The 18,526-nt window shown below is 41.9% G+C and overlaps 1 protein-coding gene across 2 annotated transcripts in view; it reads right to left on the minus strand.

The window, feature by feature from the left end:
* Positions 1-18,526, minus strand: part of HECTD4 (HECT domain E3 ubiquitin protein ligase 4) — a 214,682-nt gene that overhangs the window by 162,553 nt on the left and 33,603 nt on the right. For both annotated transcript variants that reach the window (XM_073676353.1, XM_073676352.1), the window contains exons 2-4: positions 7,899-8,413; positions 4,653-4,742; positions 595-725 (exon numbers count right to left, since the gene is read on the minus strand). In XM_073676353.1, coding sequence (XP_073532454.1) covers positions 595-725; positions 4,653-4,742; positions 7,899-8,413 — 736 coding nt within the window. The remainder of the gene's footprint in view (positions 1-594; positions 726-4,652; positions 4,743-7,898; positions 8,414-18,526) is intronic.

The following is an 18,526-nucleotide window of genomic DNA, read 5'->3' on the forward strand; positions in this document are numbered from 1 at the left end:
CTTGGAACTATGCAGGCATAATCACAGCATGTTATATATTTTTTTTATTCTTGGATTACAGAAATCATTATTTTGTGTACTGACATAACTGTTTGAGGACTTCTTTTTGTTTTTTTTGCTCTTTTTTAGATCTTTTTGATAAACTTATATTATCCCTTTTCGGGGAGAATGAGAAGAAAACCTGTTTTCTGCAGCATAAATTTTACTTAGAATCCATTTTAAAATGAACCTTTTTTCATTGTTATTTTCTTATTACTTATTTTTGTTTCACTAGGGAACTTCCATAATACTTTGGCTTAGACTGACAATTGCCTGTTAAAATGGGTTATTCATCTAATTGTAAAGCTGCCCACAAAAAAGCAAATTAGATTGTAAGCTTGCGAGCAGGACCCTCACTCCTACTGGTATCTGTTGATTTATGTGATTATTGTAATTCTGTAATGTCTTCTTGTCTGTACAAGTCCCCTCTAAAATGTAAAGTGCTGCAGAATATGTTGGCGCTATAGAAAGAAAAATTATTATTATTAAAGCAAATGTATTTCTAGTACACTCCTGAAGTGATTTCATCCTATATTGTTAGCCGTGATCATTTACCTTTGTTTTCATTGTTTGAGCCACTGGTCCCATCAGGAGCTGGAAGCATATCCTCAAAACCCCAGGATACAATGTGCTTACTTCCTAGTAAACAAGAGGGAGACCCCGGCCCTCCTTCCAGAAGCAGCAACCTTAGGAAAATGAAAGGCAGAACAAGCTTACCAGCACGGTCTGTCTGCAGTTTGCTAGACAAGATGGAAGTTGAAAATGAATAAATCAAAAAAGCACAAAGAAGAAAAGTGAGAAGAAGGTAAGCCGCGCTAGATGAGCGAGCATTCATAATTCATCGCGGCAGAACACAAGCTGTGCTATGGCCATGCGATGCATGTACTTCTTAATAATGCTTTTATTGCCCGAGTGTATTAGGATGCTGCCTCTAACATTAAACAAATGGCAAAATAAAGAATCAATATTTGTCTTGGGCTGGTGAGATTGGTATAAAATGTATCAAACAGTAAAAACAGGATTCAGCGCATCAAAGACCTGATCGGGATGAGTGATGGCTGTTACAGTGAATTACTGGAGGGAAAAAAAGCACTACGGGAAGACAGGATAAAAGGCTTTTGTTTTCTTATGACTTATGAGTCTTATGAGACAGAAGATTTTTACTGTATAATGAAAGCTAAAATGTGCTACTATACTTTGCTTTTCAGATCCTATTTTTAAAATCCAGTTTTTCCATCTGCCAGCAAATGGCAACTTGTAAGACAACCACCAATCCTGAGAATGAAGGGGAGTACAGAGCTGGTGTAGGACTGCAGAACCCCCGTTTTATTTTTTTTCCTGCTTCGTGCTGCTATCAGACATCAGGTGGCACAGGGAACAGCAGGCTAAGCAAACTTTGTGGAGTTTATAGGGAAGGGTGAGGGAGATGGTTGTCAGATAAATGCTCATACAACTGACAACTGGGATTAATCCACAATCTACTGTATGAGAGGAAACCGCCACATGCCCGTATAACTGGGTGGCATGGTGGCTCAGTGGTTGCACTGGGGTCCTGGGTTCAAATCCCACCAGGGACAACATCTGCAAGGAGTATGTATGTTCTCCCCGTGTCTCTCACACTCCAAAGACATACTGATAGGGAATGCAAATTGTGAGCCCCAATGGGGACAGTGATGATGATGTCCATTAACCACTGCAGAATTAATGGTACTATACAAGTGAGTAAAAAAAATAAACAGACTTATTAAAGCGAACCTGTCAGCTGATACATGGTGCCAAGACTGTGGGCAGCATATATCTGCCACTGGCAGTACAGGTTTGCAGAACCATGCCATGTACTTTTGTCTCTGAAATGCTGCGGCATTTCAGAGAAAAACATACTTGTAATAGCCGTCAGGGTCCAAGCTGTGCGGGTGACTAGTCGTATATGAAGATCCCCGACGGTTTCTCCCCACTCGCCGACAGTGACTGGCAAGCCTCTGCCTGTGTGCCCGTATAAGCAGAAGCCGTCGGGGACCTGCCTATACAACTAGTCACCCGCGAAGCGTTTCAGAGACAAACGTACATGGCTGGGATAGGACAGCTAGTGCCCACGGTTTGGGCAGCATGTATCAGCTGACCGGTTCCCTTTAAGGCTCTTCGGTCTGTATATTTGGAAAGTTTCCCCTGTTGTAGGCTTCTTCACTGAGTAAACAGGGCGGTCCTGCTGCTCAGCCACCATTATCACTCTTTTACCTGGGAAAGTTCAGTTCCCAGAAGGACCTCCTGTGCATTACCATCATGTGCTCTGCAGACACGGCTGCACTATGGACATTTCACCCTTTTATATACATTTCATTGGGGATTCAGTTGTTCTTCTGTACAGCCGAAGAGATGCAAAAGGAGGAAGAGCAGCCAACACATTGGATGGGCTGCACAAGGCGACCTACTGTGATCACATGCGTCTGCCCGACCTGCACAGCACAGAATTATGGGATGGACATGTCCAGTAGTAGCCAGATGACAACATCTATATTTCTTCTGGCATTTGGAGGGCCTCTCCACAAAAACGGTCATTTTAGAAACTTGAATACATTTGTAATACATATTGATTTTACTTGTATGGAGCAATAAATAAGCCGTCATTTATACCTTAGGAATACCCAGTTAGGTGTATGGCCAGATAAAAAGCCATCAGTATTAAGTCCAGGACAAGAGACATTTGGTCGCTGTTCTTGCTCTACAGAGGACTTTTACCTTTGGAAATAAATAAGAATGTTTCCATCCAATGACTGTTAGAAGGGTTCTCGAGCTAAAGATACCAAGATTGTTTATCTCAGGAAAATCAAGTAAAATAGCTAAGTAAGTAAAATACTGAGCTCCTTTATGGTAAAGCACAGTATTATGTACTGTGCTCGGCAGGGTTGTCAAACCTTTCCAAATTGCAGAAAGACTAAAAGTATGACACTGTGGGTTATTTCTGTTCATCATACAAGAGGTTTTGCTCTAACCATGTATAAGAAATGTAGCCAATGCTTTCAGCAATCATTCTAAATCAAGTCTGTGGAAAGAAGAGAGCTAAAACAATGGCAAGAATATGCGGGCCATAGGACAGAACAAGTGACAGCTATTGCACTGAATGACACAACTGTACTTTTTGCAACTATTCAGAATAAACTGTCCTTTGTGTGTACTTGAGGAAGAACACTATTTCAGGCCATTATATAACTTGTATCCTGTGTTTTCACTTGTTTTCCCTTCTGTATGATCGAGCTTTAATTGGCAATTGACCCTGAGCTTGTGGGAAAAGGCTAGCTGGAAGTGATGTCTCCCATACACACATTGCACTAGGGAGAGATTCCTGCTCTTCATTTCTTTTTTTAGCACAAGGAGAGAAGGTGCAGCAACATGGGAGGTAATTATATAGCTGTACTGAGCAGTGTAGCTGTGAATCCATCTCTTGGGTAAGGTAAAAGACTTGTCAGAAAACTCAGCACAATCTTTCTGTTTCTTGACTGGATAAGGATAGGGTTTATGTCTATGGTTTTGTTTGGTACTGTGCAACCAGTGAAAAATAAAGGTCACATTGTTATAATGCAAAAATTCAGTGCCTGTGTGAACGCTACCTACTGCCTGTCATGGGAACAAAGTGAAGGAACAGGGAAAAGAGCACCTCCTCAAGGCCCAAGAGGAAAAGTCCAGGGTGTATTATCGGTCAGCTCGAATGAGACAATTTAAGCCTGGGGGTTCGGGTACTTGTGTTAGGGTCCACAGGGGAGAGCAAGTTCCTTACCCAGTGGCAGGGACCCTATAGGGTGGTGGAAAAGGTGAGCAAGGTCAACTATAAAGTACACCGACCAGGGAAAAGGAAGGCCTTTCCCATATATTATGGCAACTTACTAAAACCCTGGAAGGATAGGGACCCGCTCTAAACTCCTTGCTGGTTGGCCACGTCAGAAGTCAACCTTGCTGGTATCAATGGCAGGAACTTTGCTACCTTCCAAAATTCAGCACAACCGAAAATCGGAACCCAAAAATAGGGGTAGTTTCTTGCAGTCACAAGGTCACCCTCATGTCTCCAAGCCTTTAGCCTCACGTTTGAGTCAATTTAAAGCACTGTAGGCTGTGTGTATTGGCACATGGTGCCAGCCCCCGGCTTTGGGCAGGGGTTGTTATGTAGCAAAGTCAGATAAGCTAGGGTTAAATCCTAGCACTACAGGTCCTGATCAGATTACCTGGCTAGCCCTGAATATAACCAGGCTAGCTGTTCTCCAGTCAGTCAGCTCAGGGAAGCTGACCAGAATGTATTTGTGTTGGAGCTGAAGAGAGGGACAAGCCAGAATCTCTCCAAGAGACTGCACAGGCCATGTGCACCAAACTGCAAGTATCACTGGTTGCTATGGACCATACCTGTTTTGGTTGACTGGACAGACTAGCTCAGAAGCGTCTGAGTAGACAGGGTCTATATGGTTTAGTTAGCGCCTGGACAAGGCTGGGGTTTATGTTTATGGTTTTGTTGCTATGCAACCAGTGAAAAACAAACGTTACATTGTTTTAATGCAAGAATCTGGTGCCTGTGTGAATGTCAAATTAACAGACTCTCAGATAAAAAGATATACATCAGTTGTACTCACCTATACAATACATCTGCCACCGGCAGGGATCCTAGATCAGTCTGTTTCTGTAGCAAGTGTACAGTGTGAATGAACGTTTTCAAAGATCCTCTAAAATGCAAAAAATAATCAAAATGGAGAAGAGAAAACATACATTAGAAAACATACAAAACACGTATTATGAAAAAATGTCATTCATAACACAACTTTGCACTGCTGTGACCTTCATACAGCACTGCAACTAATAGTAGAATGATGACATAAATGTCGGTTATGTCTGTAATGTATATGTTTAATATATAAAGGATGTACACATGATTCTTGACAGCAAAGAAAAAAAAACGCCTAACGCGTTTTGGTAAACTTTTGTACGCAAGAACTGCTTTTTGTAAAAACAAAAACCTATACTTTAGTTACCCTTCCCGTGTCTCTGCTGCTGCCCCATTCTCCATTGTTTGTCTGGCGTTCTAAAGTCACATTAACAGAGCTGCAGACAATCACTGAGCTTGGCGGTTCTACGGCTATTAAAGGAGATGTCCCATAAACAAGATAACGCCTATCCACCAGATAGAAAACAAGTGTATAACTGCTACCGCTAAATCCTGGGACCCCCACAAAGTCCCCTGTGCGAATGGAGTGGTAGAAACCACATGCAACCACCACTCCTATACACAGTGAACAGTGCAGTGGGGGAGGGGCATCTGTCAATCATAGCTGCCCTGCTTGACAACTGCATAGTCACAGTTTCTGAAGTGTTAAAATCTACCAACCAGCGGGTCCCTGGCGGCTTCCCCCGTTCACCAAGTCTCTGCCCAGGTGTGTATAGGCCGAGGCTTGTCAGTCACCGTCAGTGGGCGGAGAGAAGCCGCCATGGAGGCGCCTATAAGACTGAGGTGCGGCGTTTCAGAGACAAGCATACATGGCTGTGATCGTACTGCCAGTGGCTGATACATGCTGCCCACGGATTGGACCCACGGTTTAGGCGGCACGTATCAACAGATTCTCTGGAAGGGCAACTTGAAGCCTGGGCTTAAAGTGAACCAGTCATCAGGTTACAGAGCTCAGTGCCATTATTGGATAATGCCTGTAGCTAAAAGGAAAACTCCTAATACTACTAATAGCTTTAGAGAATTTCAATTTAATCAAATACAAAATAAAGAGACAATTATTTAAAAATTATCTCAAAAAGCCATAATGATGATGTGACTCCAGCCCGGGCTCACGCAGAAACAAAACACTGGTTTATGACAGGCATACACTACAGACATATTTACAGTCCCTATAGAGACAGACAACATTATATGACCCCCCCTGCACTTGAAATGAAAAGCATAGAGCCGCCCCCTTAAGTCTCTCCAATAACCCACCAGTAAACTACTTTCCTCCTGTACATGTAAGGAGCTGGAAAGTACAGTCACTTATTTGGCCTGTGTTATGTCTTTATATAAGTTCTATGCAAAAGTTCAGCTGCCCTTTATTAACAAGTATTCTCATTATTTATGACATCCTGCTCTCCCTTCTCCAGAACAGAGAATCCCAGGCCAGGACAGTGGACATCAAGAAGTGAATAGAGAGTAGCTGGGCAGCAATGAAAGGGTGAAGGGTCAACATTCACTAGCCAATAGTTTTGATTTAGGATTTGTTCGCCAGTCTTTCTTGCTTATAAACACTGCTTCAAACCCAATGCCACCAAAAATGTAGAAGTGATGGAATCGCTAATGACGATGGCATCTAAGAAGTTAATCTAGCAGTGCTGTCCTGCCGGGCCTTCCCTGTGAATACTGCTCAGCAGCGCCACCCTGCAACTTTAGCTGTTTATAAATGACACTGAAAAATTACCAGACCTCTCCGAAGTCTAAAGTTGTTGATTGGTTCCCAAGTGGTTGAGCATACTCCTAATTGTTCATATCTTAATGATAATTGCACCTTGTCAATGCGTTTTTATAGCTTATTACATCAATATTTGCTAATGCGCTTTGTAAGTGCTTAACATTTAAAGGGTAGAATTCGGTCTTAAAGTAACACTACACCTCGAAACAGGTGATAAAAGTATCCAGGGAATCATCATTGGTAACTACCTGCTGGGGAACAATTGGGGGCACTGCTTAAAAATGGCTGCCACCTTTGAACACTTTTTTTTTTCACTTAACCCTCAACTGGTGAGGTGGGGTTTGCCAAACCCCAGGGAATTTTTGTTCGGCTGCCATTCATTGAAAAATGCTGGTATGAGGATACGTGTCTCACTAGCTTCCATCCATTTGTGGGTGTCAAAAATTTGTTATACTCATGTGTAATCAGTCGCCAATAAGAAAACGATTAAAACAAAACGTGATCTTTGCATTTTCTGTAAAAATAAGAGATTTCTAAACACTGGGGTATAGGAAACCCCACATCACCAGTTGCGTGACAAAAACCCCACCTCACCAGTTGAGGGTTAAATACATGTATTTGAGACTAAAAATTATTTTTGCAATTCAGTTTCAGTAAAAATTTTGCATTTGTCTAAAAAGCCCAAATGGCCAGTGTGAAAGTTGCAGAATTACAGTTTAATTTTTTGTTACATGAAAACCTGATTTAACTATAGTTAATTTTCTGATGATACACTTCATTTAAAGGGAATCTGTCAGCAGTTTTTTTCTATGTAATCTGAAGACAGCAGGAGACAGAGGCTGAAACACAGAATTCATGGATGTGTCACTTGTCAAAGTGCGTGCTGTTGTTTACTAACTGTGAAGGATTTATCACAAGGAGATTATCATTGCCGAACAAACCCAGAAACACTCCCTCCTGTGATGGGCACCTCACTGTCTATGGACATTGTATATACAGAGCCTGGTGTAGGCGGGGTTAGCTTTCTCAGCTTTGCTTCATGCTAAATCTAAAAGCTCCGATTGTGGGACAACAGCTGCACCCAGTAATCTAAGTGATACATAATAGTAATCTAACCTGCTGACACATTCCCTTTAAGTCAACAACAGGATAGTGATGTGGAGGACGGTGGATATGGATGATCTTGAGACACAGGGAGGATTACTTTATATTTCTACTTTAATTGTAATATGAGACAAAATACATAAATCACAAAAAACAAGTAGATTGGATGAGAAAGCTTTTCTGTTTTTTCCTTTTAAAAAAAAAAAAACTTATAAAAATGCATAATAATTTTGGACAAGTACATTAAGAAATAGGAGTAAAGGATGTTTTTTTTACCATTCATGCACTTTGTTTGATAGAAACAATACTCACTGAAGTCCAAGGTACACTTACCTAGCACATGCCAACGCGACTAGGGCGGCAGCAGAGTTTTCTTTCTGCTTGTAAGAGAATTGCTGGTCCAAAGTAGAAGTGTCTTCCAACCAGGAGCAAAGCAAAGACTCGATACCATTCAAGCAGTCTGCTGGTTCTTTAGTCAAACTTAATGGCTGACAGTCCCGAAGGCAATTCAATAGCACCTCTGCAGTTATGTTACAAAGAGAGGGGTCTGTCTTACTCTGAGACTGAATAAGAGGAAAGACCAACAGGAGTCCCATCCGCGAAGTGAATGGAGCCTGCTCTGGTTGCTGTAACAAGCCTTGTCTCTTGAGCAATGAGAGGGTTTCCTCATCGGAGCCTTCTCGTTCATGTTGTTCCTCCAGAGCCAGTTGACGTTGTGCGTTCCATAATCCACGCAAAGCATTGAGGCGATACTCCAGTAATCGTGCATAGGCATTGCTTTGGTTCCCACACACGGCTCTTAGGCGTTCTGACAATTCTGTAGGACTCTTGGTCTCAAATGTTAAAATCTACAAAAAGTAAATAAATAAAATATTACATACATATATATATATATATATATATATATATATATATACCTTAGAAAAAAGAATATATAAATGCACTAATATGTTAAGAGATCACTTTGACCAATGAAATAAAAAAGATACAAACATTGATATGGAAAACTGATTTTCTGGAGTGTGGATTTAACATTGATTCAGGGAATGGGAGACAAACTACAAGTGTGAAAATAATTATGCCCATGTTAAAAAGGAAAGAGATGAATGCATTTAACTGAAATGCATAAACTTGTAGCTTATTGAAATCAGGTATAATAGCCTTCAAGCTAACAATATATACAATTAACTTTACCAGGAGGGCATAACATATATCACAAATACATTCAGCTGATGGGATTGCTTAAATTAAAGTGCCTGTCAGGTCTTGTAGACTCCTCTGTGATAGAAGAGACACTAAGATCGCAGAGATATAGTTTTCCAATCTGAAGTAAAGAAATGTTTCAATGGCATCAGGCCTCAGAGAAAGCCTCCAAGTGCAGCTTCCCCCAGCCACAGAGTGATTGTATAGAAGCTGCTGCAGGAAAGGCTGTCAGGGAAGACTAAAGTGGATCCATCTTTATCTACAAGTCCTGACAACATTTACAGGGATTTCTAGCACATTGATGGCCAACCCTTGAGGTGGGTTTACACTGAATATCTGAGGCACCAAACAATCGCTTATTCAGTCTTTTTCGCACAGGTAGACCGCACTTCCCATACACAGAAAGATCAGAACTAGATGTTTCTCTGCAGCACATGTCCTGTTTACACAAGATGATGTGCTGCCGAAAACAATTTTTATTTGTAAGCATATCATTTAATTGTCGTGTGATCGGCAGATTGTTTACACTACACGATGCAGTGTAAATGACCCCTTAGTCAAGACCATCAAAATCAAATTTGCAGTGGTTCAATTCCCACCATCTTCCATAAATCTGTTGGCTTTGATGAATGCCACATCATCTTCATTATGAACCATGTACAGGTCCGTAATTTAGTAGCACTCGTATTACAGCTCAGTGATGTTCACTGGCGAGAGAGCTACAGTACAGTGAGGCCGGGCTGTGGAGTTGGAGTCGTGGAGTCGAGAAATTGAGGAGTCGGAGGTTTGGCTTACTGACCCCACAGCCCTGGTACCAGGCACATCTGCTGCAGAATGTACGGAGTTGTACTTGGTAAAGAATAAAAAGGAGACCCTTCAGCCTAATGAGTGACTCAAACCAAACTGCCACCAATCTAATGCTCATGGTCCATCCTTAAGAGCAATCAATATCAAAATCTAGAAAAAAATCTTTATATATGAAAATTCTAAATGAAATAAGAGAAAATAAAATATACCAGAGTTCTGCATTCCTATCCCCCCACAGTCATGTGCTGCCTCAGCTATAATAGACTAGGAGACCCGGTAGATTATACATTTCCACTACAGGCCACAGATGTAAAGGTTTCCTGTCTGTGGAGAACTCCAACAACTTTCCTTAAAGGGAACCTGTCACCAGGTTTTCACAATACAAACTCTGGCCACCACCTTTAAGGGCTCTCTTACAGTATTCTAGTAAATTATATATTATTTCCAATCCCCTCTGTATCACACAAAAAATATCTTTCAGAATCCCTATACAGCGTGGTCCGGTCCGATGGGTGTCGTTCGTCTTGCTTTGGCGCCTTCGCTCTCGTCACAAATCACCGTCCTCCTGCCCTGTCCTACGTCATACACACTGTGTCCCCCAATCATGCTCCTGCGCAGGTGTACTTTGCTATGTTCTGCTCAGGGCTGAGCACAGTACTGTATTGTACATGCGCTGGCTTCACTTCAGGGTCAATGGCGCTCTTTGGCCTCTCCCGGCACATGCACATTATAGTACTTTACTCTGACCTCAACAGGGCAGTGCGAAGTACGCCTGCACAGGAGAGCAATTGGGGGACATTGTGTGGATGACATAGAATGCGTCATCCACATAAAGCGAGCGGACGGCGATTACGAGGAGAGAAGATGCGCCAAAGCAAGACCAGCAACACCCGTCGGACCGGACTGCGATGTACGGAGAGATAGTAAAAGGTCTTTTTGTGCTATGCAGAGGGGATTGGGGACTTATATACTGCTTACTAGAATAGTGTAAGAGGCCTGAAAGCTGGTGGTCGTAGTTTATATTGGGAAAACCTGAGAGGTTCTCTTTAACGAGGTGCTCAACCTAAGGCCGTGTTCAGATGGCTATATTGGACAACAGGCTAGTCAAGCCGATAAGATGCAGATGTGACTGGCTCCCTGCTCGCCGCATTGTGGATGGGTGCTACATCTGCCTTTACAATACATGCATTATTCTGGCCCGTAAAATGGACCAAAGATGTGCATACGGAGATGATCTGTGTGGAAAATCGGCCATGTGCACTGACACAATAGCTATAAAGAGTCCATCTGCTCTTCTTGCGTGAGTGCCAATTATACACTCACCTGAACAAGCCCCTAAAAGTCATACCTGACAAAGTAGCAGTTAACTGATGGAAAAAGATAAAATTACTGGAACTAAAGTACCCTAGGATACATAAACATATTGCCTTTTAGAAGGACTGCTAAAATAATCCCAAAACATGTCACGCAAGGTGTGGAAAGACTAAGTGCAACACGAAGGGAAGAGGGGAAGGGAGCCCAGACACTAGGGAAAGGGGGAGTGGAGACCTCCTAGGCTGATCTAATATCACCCCGTCTCACCTAACGTCCCTATATTGGTTCCTCACCAATCGCCACACAGGAACCTAAACCATGTATTTCCCTACAGCTTGGCCTTGGATTGGGAAGGGGGGGTGAGCACTAGTCAGTCCCCACTAACAACTAAAGACAACAAGGGAGACAAACACGGGAGAAAGTAACTTAGCTTGAGCAGACTTCAGAGAGATTACACCAAATGTCCTCTTAGCACCAGAGAGGAAGTAAGCAGACTGCAATAGCTCCAATCCTTCACAAGGGAAAATGTGAATATCATCAGCATCTCCCTGTAGCAAACAGTATTTAAACACCCAGGCCTGGGTGTCAATTAGCAGGAGGGAGGTAGCCGCTGGGTCCTAGAGTGAGACAGATCTAAGAAGGTGTCTGTAATGCCAAACGAAGAGATCTTCTGCAACCAACTGCAGGGCGACTGTCATATCTTATACACCTGTGACAACACGTCCTTGAGCCCTTGTAAATTACTTTTAGGGGTGCAATGAAATATTAGGGTTACCTTCTGGCACCAGTTACCTCTACTTCTGTAAGACACTGTGTGAAAGGTAAATGATCTGTGCAGGAACAAGGGAGCTATGTTCTAGCTGGTGTAGAATATGGGCCACTTACCAGAGATCCCTTCACAGCATGGACAAATGCATGCTACATGGTCACTGCATGCTCATGTGACGCAGGCAAACAGTGCTGGACAATCACATGTTTGTGTGGGGAAAATGAAGGTTGCTGATATTAGGACACAATAAACTGTGTGTTTATGACGACAGCAATGTAAAGCTTGTATAAAGAGAGTAAGGCTGGAACTGGGTGGACGCTGGTGTAAAAAAATCAGATCTGCAACATAACTGCTTTCTCTATATAGTTATTCTTTAACCTTATGTGTTATTACAGCACATATGTTTATTAGTTTTCCGGATATACTGTTTTCATCACCATCAGCAGCACATACTATCTATATTAACATGACTTCTGATCCCAGTGATTGACTGCAGAGGCCACGTGTGCTGAAGTATTGCAGCACAAAGTACAAGATATCAAACGATACGATAACAGGTTCAAGAGCCCCTTAGGGGGACTTGGAAGGCAAAACTTTATTATTCATTTTTCCTCCTGCAGAATCTGGGCTGAATGTCCACAATGTAACCGCACTGTTTCCTCATGAACATGCCCTTATTGTGCAGGGAGAAAGAGGAGGTGAGCTGTGCCCATCATCTATTGTGAATGGTGGATCCTGTGTTCTCCTCTGTATATCGTGTGCAGACTGTCACAATTAGGCAGATCCAAGTTACATGGAGAGTTTACACTTTTTCTTCTCAGCACAGCTTTTTAGCTTTTTTTTTATTGCTTTAATGGGGAAACGGAAGGTGATTAAGATTTTTATCTATCTATCTATATAAGCAGAGCACCAGATAGAGCACCCCCCCACAGGCCGCCCCAAAGCACGAGCATATCATTATCTCCAAACTGAAAGTAAAGATTACACCACAGCACGGATTTCATCAACCAAGGAATCAATCATCGGTGTAATGTCGCCCACCTGACAGTGTATGTAGTTTACGGAGCACAATCTTCGTGACAGGTGCGCTTTAATGTGGAAAAAAAAGCCTTAAAGGATTACTCCCATCTTCATAGTTTAAGATTGTTGGATTGGGCTCAAACAAAAAAAAACAACACACTTTTGTAACGTATTGCTTATTAAAATTAGCAGCCGATCCAGAGCTATAAAACTTTTATTTACAGCCCGTTGCCTAGGAGACAGACCATTGCGCCAAAGCTGGACAGGATTAGGAGGTAACAACTCACTCAGCGATCCAGACCAGCTTCGAAACTGCACATGTTCTACTGTCTAGCAGTGGTGGTCGGTCTCCAAAGCAACGAGCTGTAAACATAAGAATTAATATCTCAAGAGTGGCTGAAATTTTTAATAAGCAGTAAATTGCAATAAGCACTTTCTGACAATACCCATTTATGAAAATGTGAATAAACCTTTAACTGCAGCACGGTGGCTCAGTGGTTACCATTGCAGAGTTGGGTCCTGGGTTCAAATCCCTCCAAGGACAACATCTGCAAGGAGTTTGTATGTTCTCCCTGTGTTTTTGTTGTTTTCATTAGGGTTCCCCAGTTTCCTCCCACACTCTATAGTCATACTGATAGAGAATGTAGATTGTGAGCTCCAATGTAAAGCGCTGTGGTATTAATGGCACTATATAAGTGAGTAAAATAAATAAAACTGCTCCTACAAATGAGAAAATAAAGGCATTCATCATTCTATTAAAGTTCTCCTGTGCAAGCCATCAGTCAGGAGACTGACTGCTACTTGCTATGTCTATGGCCATCTGCAATGGTATCAAGTTTGGAAATTGGCACCAGAAGCTGTAAAGGAGATCAATCAGAAGTAGAACTGTGCTGCTGCATTACTGCAGGAAATGTTCCAACCCAAAGATTCACTTATCTATAGCATACATGTTGATTTATGGATGGTTCCCCTGCACTGAGAATGTAGCAAAAAAGGTTACCTATCCCGTACATAGCGCTGTACTGTGCTTCGGCAAAATGGCTGCTGGAGCATGTGCAGATTGAGATCTCCCGAGATCTCGATCTGCCCATGCTCCGGTGGCCATTTTACCGAATAACAGCGCAGGGCTATGTATGGGATAGGGAACTTTGTTTCGCTCACCGCCCCGCCACCACTAACTTGAATAAGTGACACTTCTGAGGACAGGCCTGTAGCATCGCCAATCTCCAGAATGTGTGATCCCCGCTCCACCACTGCTGCCCCCCAGGTAAAAAGGATCATAAGGTGCACCATTTTATTTAAAAAAAAAAAAAAAAAACACATTTTTTCCTATTTTGCACCCAAAAATTTTGGGTGCGTCTTATAATCCGGTGCGTTTTATAATCCGCAAAATACGGTAAATGGCAAACATATATTAAAAAGGTACAGTACAGACCAAAAGTTTGGACACACCTTCTCATTTAAAGATTTTTCTGTATTTTCATGACTATGAAAATTGTACATTCACACTGAAGGCATCAAAACTATGAATTCACACATGTGAAATTATATACTTAAAAAAGTGTGAAACAACTGAAAATATGTCTTATATTCTAGGTTCTTCAAAGTAGTCACCTTTTGCTTTGATGACTGCTTTGCACACTCTTGGCATTCTCTTGATGAGCTTCAAGAGGTAGTCACCGGAAATGGTTTTCACTTCACAGGTGTGCCCTGTCAGGTTTAATAAGTGGGATTTCTTGGCTTATAAATGGGATTGGGACCATCAGTTGTGTTGTGCAGAAGTCTGGTGGATACACAGCTGATAGTCCTACTGAATAGACTGTTAGAATTTGTATTATGGCAAGAAAAAAGCAGCTAAGTAAAGAAAAACGAGTGGCCATCATTACTTTGACCTTCATTTCTTAGTCAGTCCGAAAAACTGGGAAAACTTTGAAAGTGTCCCCAAGTGCAGTTGCAAAAACCATCAAGCACTACAAAGAAACTGGCTCACATGAGGACCGCCCCAGGAAAGGAAGACAAAGAGTCACCTCTGCTTCTGAGGATAAGTTTATCCGAGTCACCAGCCTCAGAAATCGCAGGTTAACAGCAGCTCAGATTAGAGACCAGGTCAATGCCACACAGAGTTCTAGCAGCAGACACATCTCTTCAACAACTGTTAAGAGGAGACTTTGTGCAGCAGGCCTTCATGGTAAAATAGCTGCTAGGAAACCACTGCTAAGGACAGGCAACAAGCAGAAGAGACTTGTTTGGGCTAAAGAACACAAGGAATGGACATTAGACCAGTGGAAATCTGTGCTTTGGTCTGATGAGGCCAAATTTTAGATCTTTGGTTCCAACCACCGTGTCTTTGTGCGACGCAGAAAAGGTGAACGGATGGACTCTACATGCCTGGTTCCCACCGTGAAGCATGGAGGAGGAGGTGTGATGGTGTGGGGGTGCTTTGCTGGTGACACTGTTGGGGATTTATTCAAAATTGAAGGCATACTGAACCAGCATGGCTACCACAGCATCTTGCAGCGGCATGCTATTCCATCCGGTTTGCGTTTAGTTGGACCATCATTTATTTTTCAACAGGATAATGACCCCAAACACACCTCCAGGCTGTGTAAGGGCTATTTGACCAAGGCGGAGAGTGATGGGGTGCTACGCCAGATGACCTGGCCTCCACAGTCACCAGACCTGAACCCAATCGAGATGGTTTGGGGTGAGCTGGACCGCAGAGTGAAGGCAAAAGGGCCAACAAGTGCTAAGCATCTCCGGGAACTCCTTCAAGATTGTTGGAAGACCATTTCCGGTGACTACCTCTTGAAGCTCATCAAGAGAATGCCAAGAGTGTGCAAAGCAGTAACCAAAGCAAAAGGTCGCTACTTTGAAGAACCTAGAATATAAGACATATTTTCAGTTGTTTCACACCTTTTTGTTAAGTATATAATTCCACATGTGTTAGTTCATAGTTTTGATGCCTTCAGAGTGAATGTACAATTTTTATAGTCATGAAAATACAGAAAAATCTTTAAATGAGAAGGTGTGTCCAAACTTTTGGTCTGTACTGTATAAATAGTATTTAAATTAACAATACCCAATGGATGTGAAATTGTGATGTTAAGCTTTATACAGTAATGAATTATTGCAACTTGGTCTCAATATTAGGCCTTATTCATATATCCGGGCTTTTTCCACTTATACGCTACGCTTTAGGGTTAGTCACATGGCTCCGTTTTGATTATTTGTACATTAGTTTAATTAAAAAACAAAAACACCTGAGAAGTCCAACTCTGGACTGTTTTGCAGACAGAACTGGTGCCTTGTTTACAAGTGAAACATAAAAAATATATAGTAACTCCATGGAAAAACAAAGTAATTAATCGTAAATTGCTTGTATGGCCGTAGCCTTATATCTGCCGTAACAACTGTAAAGTGTAAAGCAGTGACCCAGGAGATCATAGAATCATAGAATGGTAGAGTTGGAAGGGACCTCCTGGGTCATCTGGTCCAACCCCCTGCTCAAAGCAGGATTCACTAAATCATCTCAGACAGATGTCTGTCCAGCCTCTGTTTGAAGACGTCCATTGAAGGGGAACTCACCACCTCTCGTGGCAGCCTGTTCAACTCATTAATCACCCTAACTGTCAAAAAGTTTTTTCTAATATTTAATCTGTGTCTCCTCCCATTTAGTTTCATCCCATTGCTTCTAGTCTTTCTAGTCTAGATTCTGGGAGGCTGTATGGATGGCTTGATGGAAATTCAGAGCAGGAGTGAATCCAGGGATTTTACATTCAACTTCAAGGGTGAAAGTGAAAATTCAAAACCTCTATTTATATAGCTTCTTTAAAAAAAAAAAAAAAAGCGTCCTTTAATCACCCTCCCAGGGTCCACTGCAGACTCCCCGCTGCAGCTCCCAGTGTCTGTTATTGTCTCATCGCCTCTGCCTGAGTAGATGGCACGAGACGCTCAGCTTGCGGATCGGCTGTATCGCTGTCAACTAGATGTCAGTGCTGCAGACAATAGACACTGGGATCAGTGACAGAGACTCCGCGATGGACCAGGGGAGGGTGAATAAGGTATAGTATGTTTTTTTTAAAAAAATAAAAACTGCACTTGGTGACGTGAGGTTTCTCAAAACGGAAGACGCCTTCAATACATATAAATAATGCTATTGGCAGTAGGGCTTGTCTTGAGAAATGTTGTTCATAGCCGCCATCAGTATGATACCAATAATAATTAAAAAGCAATGGCCATCCACTTAGAATGCAAGAATCAGTCATATATTAAACTAGACCAATAAAACAATGTAGCCACCTTTTCTTAATGTGACAGATTTTAAATTGTTAATAATATTATGGGTTTTCTATATTATCCAATGACAATTGTGGATACTGCACATCAAACCTGCACCTGAAGGAGGACTCCTCAGTACGTGTGTATAATGGACCAAATGTACACCTGCACAGCAGTATTAGACTATTGGGGTGAAATATATTCATTGCTGTCGCACTATTAGTGGCTTTAATACACCAATATTGCATGTGTACTTATGGCACATTATACGCACTTACTTTGGAGTTTTTCTTCAAGTGTGGGCTCGATGTTCAGTGTCCATGCCTGGTAATATTATTATGGATTTTGTATATTATGAAATGAAATAGGGAAAGGTACCCAGGGTAACATATCTTTACATCCTGATTGGTTGGCCATTGCCTTTAAATATTGTTTGGCTAATACTGACGGTGGCCATGACAAAGAGCAGCATTGCTTGAAATGTGCTGGCCTTGCGGCTACTAACAACAGTTTAACATGTAACTTTCACTACTGGTGCTGAATGTACAACCCTTGAACTTGAATCTGCTACAGAGGGGGAATCTTTGATTATTTTGCACTCCATTTGTCAGTTTCCAAAATATCTATTACATACAAATAAAGCATGAAAAAAATGACTTAAAGTGATCAAAGAAAAGACTTGCACTCACCAGCAAGCTTCCCCCATCGTTAATATATTGCCACTTTTGTTGCATAGTTGAGTAAAAGTGGTAACTGTATATCCTTATGAAAATGGCCTCTTCAGAGAAGAGGAGGACTTGAACTCCAGAACCACCCATTGGAAGTAGCAATCCTAAAAGTCCATATCAACTCTTTAGCAAGCTTACTAACGACCCTACACTCGTAAAAGAGTCGATATTGACTTTTAGGATTGCTACTTCCAATAGGTAGCGATAGAGTTCAAGTCCTCTTCCTCTCTGTAGAGGCAATTTGCATATTTAATTTTCCAGCAGAGCACTGTATGGCCTATAAATCTCCTTACACTAGCATGTCAGGCCTAGCATGTCACTCTTCTCAAGAAGAATGTTACTCCTTAGACAGTATATCCTTAGAATACTTCACATACGTGAGAGCAGGCGGGGTCGGAAACCTACAACCCCATTGATCAGCTGGATCTAAACACAACTCTGTTCATTGTGTAGTGGCCCCTAACAAATACTGCAGCTCAACTATGGTGGGCAACTGTAGAAGGATAGAAAAGAAAGTCCTATTAACCTACATGAGTATATGGTAATTTGTATGTATTGATAAACCGACACTAACTTGTCGTACGGTAACCTGTGTATACGGTATCCTATATATAATGATATAAAAAGGGTATATTGTATTTTCTCAGCAGCTGCATTGCACAGAATGGATCTACTATAGTGTGCAGGATCTTCCACCGTCTGCACTAATGGATATCTAAAAATATCAGCACTTTTCATAATAGCCCAAATAAGCTGTGACTGTGCTGCATGACACAAACGTGAAATTTCATTTACTTTAGATATATCCCTATCAGTAACCTAACTCCCAGAGAAGTGCACGC

The sequence above is a fragment of the Phyllobates terribilis genome, unplaced genomic scaffold, assembly GCF_046119375.1.
Source record: "Phyllobates terribilis strain yellow unplaced genomic scaffold, ASM4611937v1 Scaffold_1__5_contigs__length_1240528914, whole genome shotgun sequence".
NCBI classification, from domain to species: domain Eukaryota; kingdom Metazoa; phylum Chordata; class Amphibia; order Anura; family Dendrobatidae; genus Phyllobates; species Phyllobates terribilis.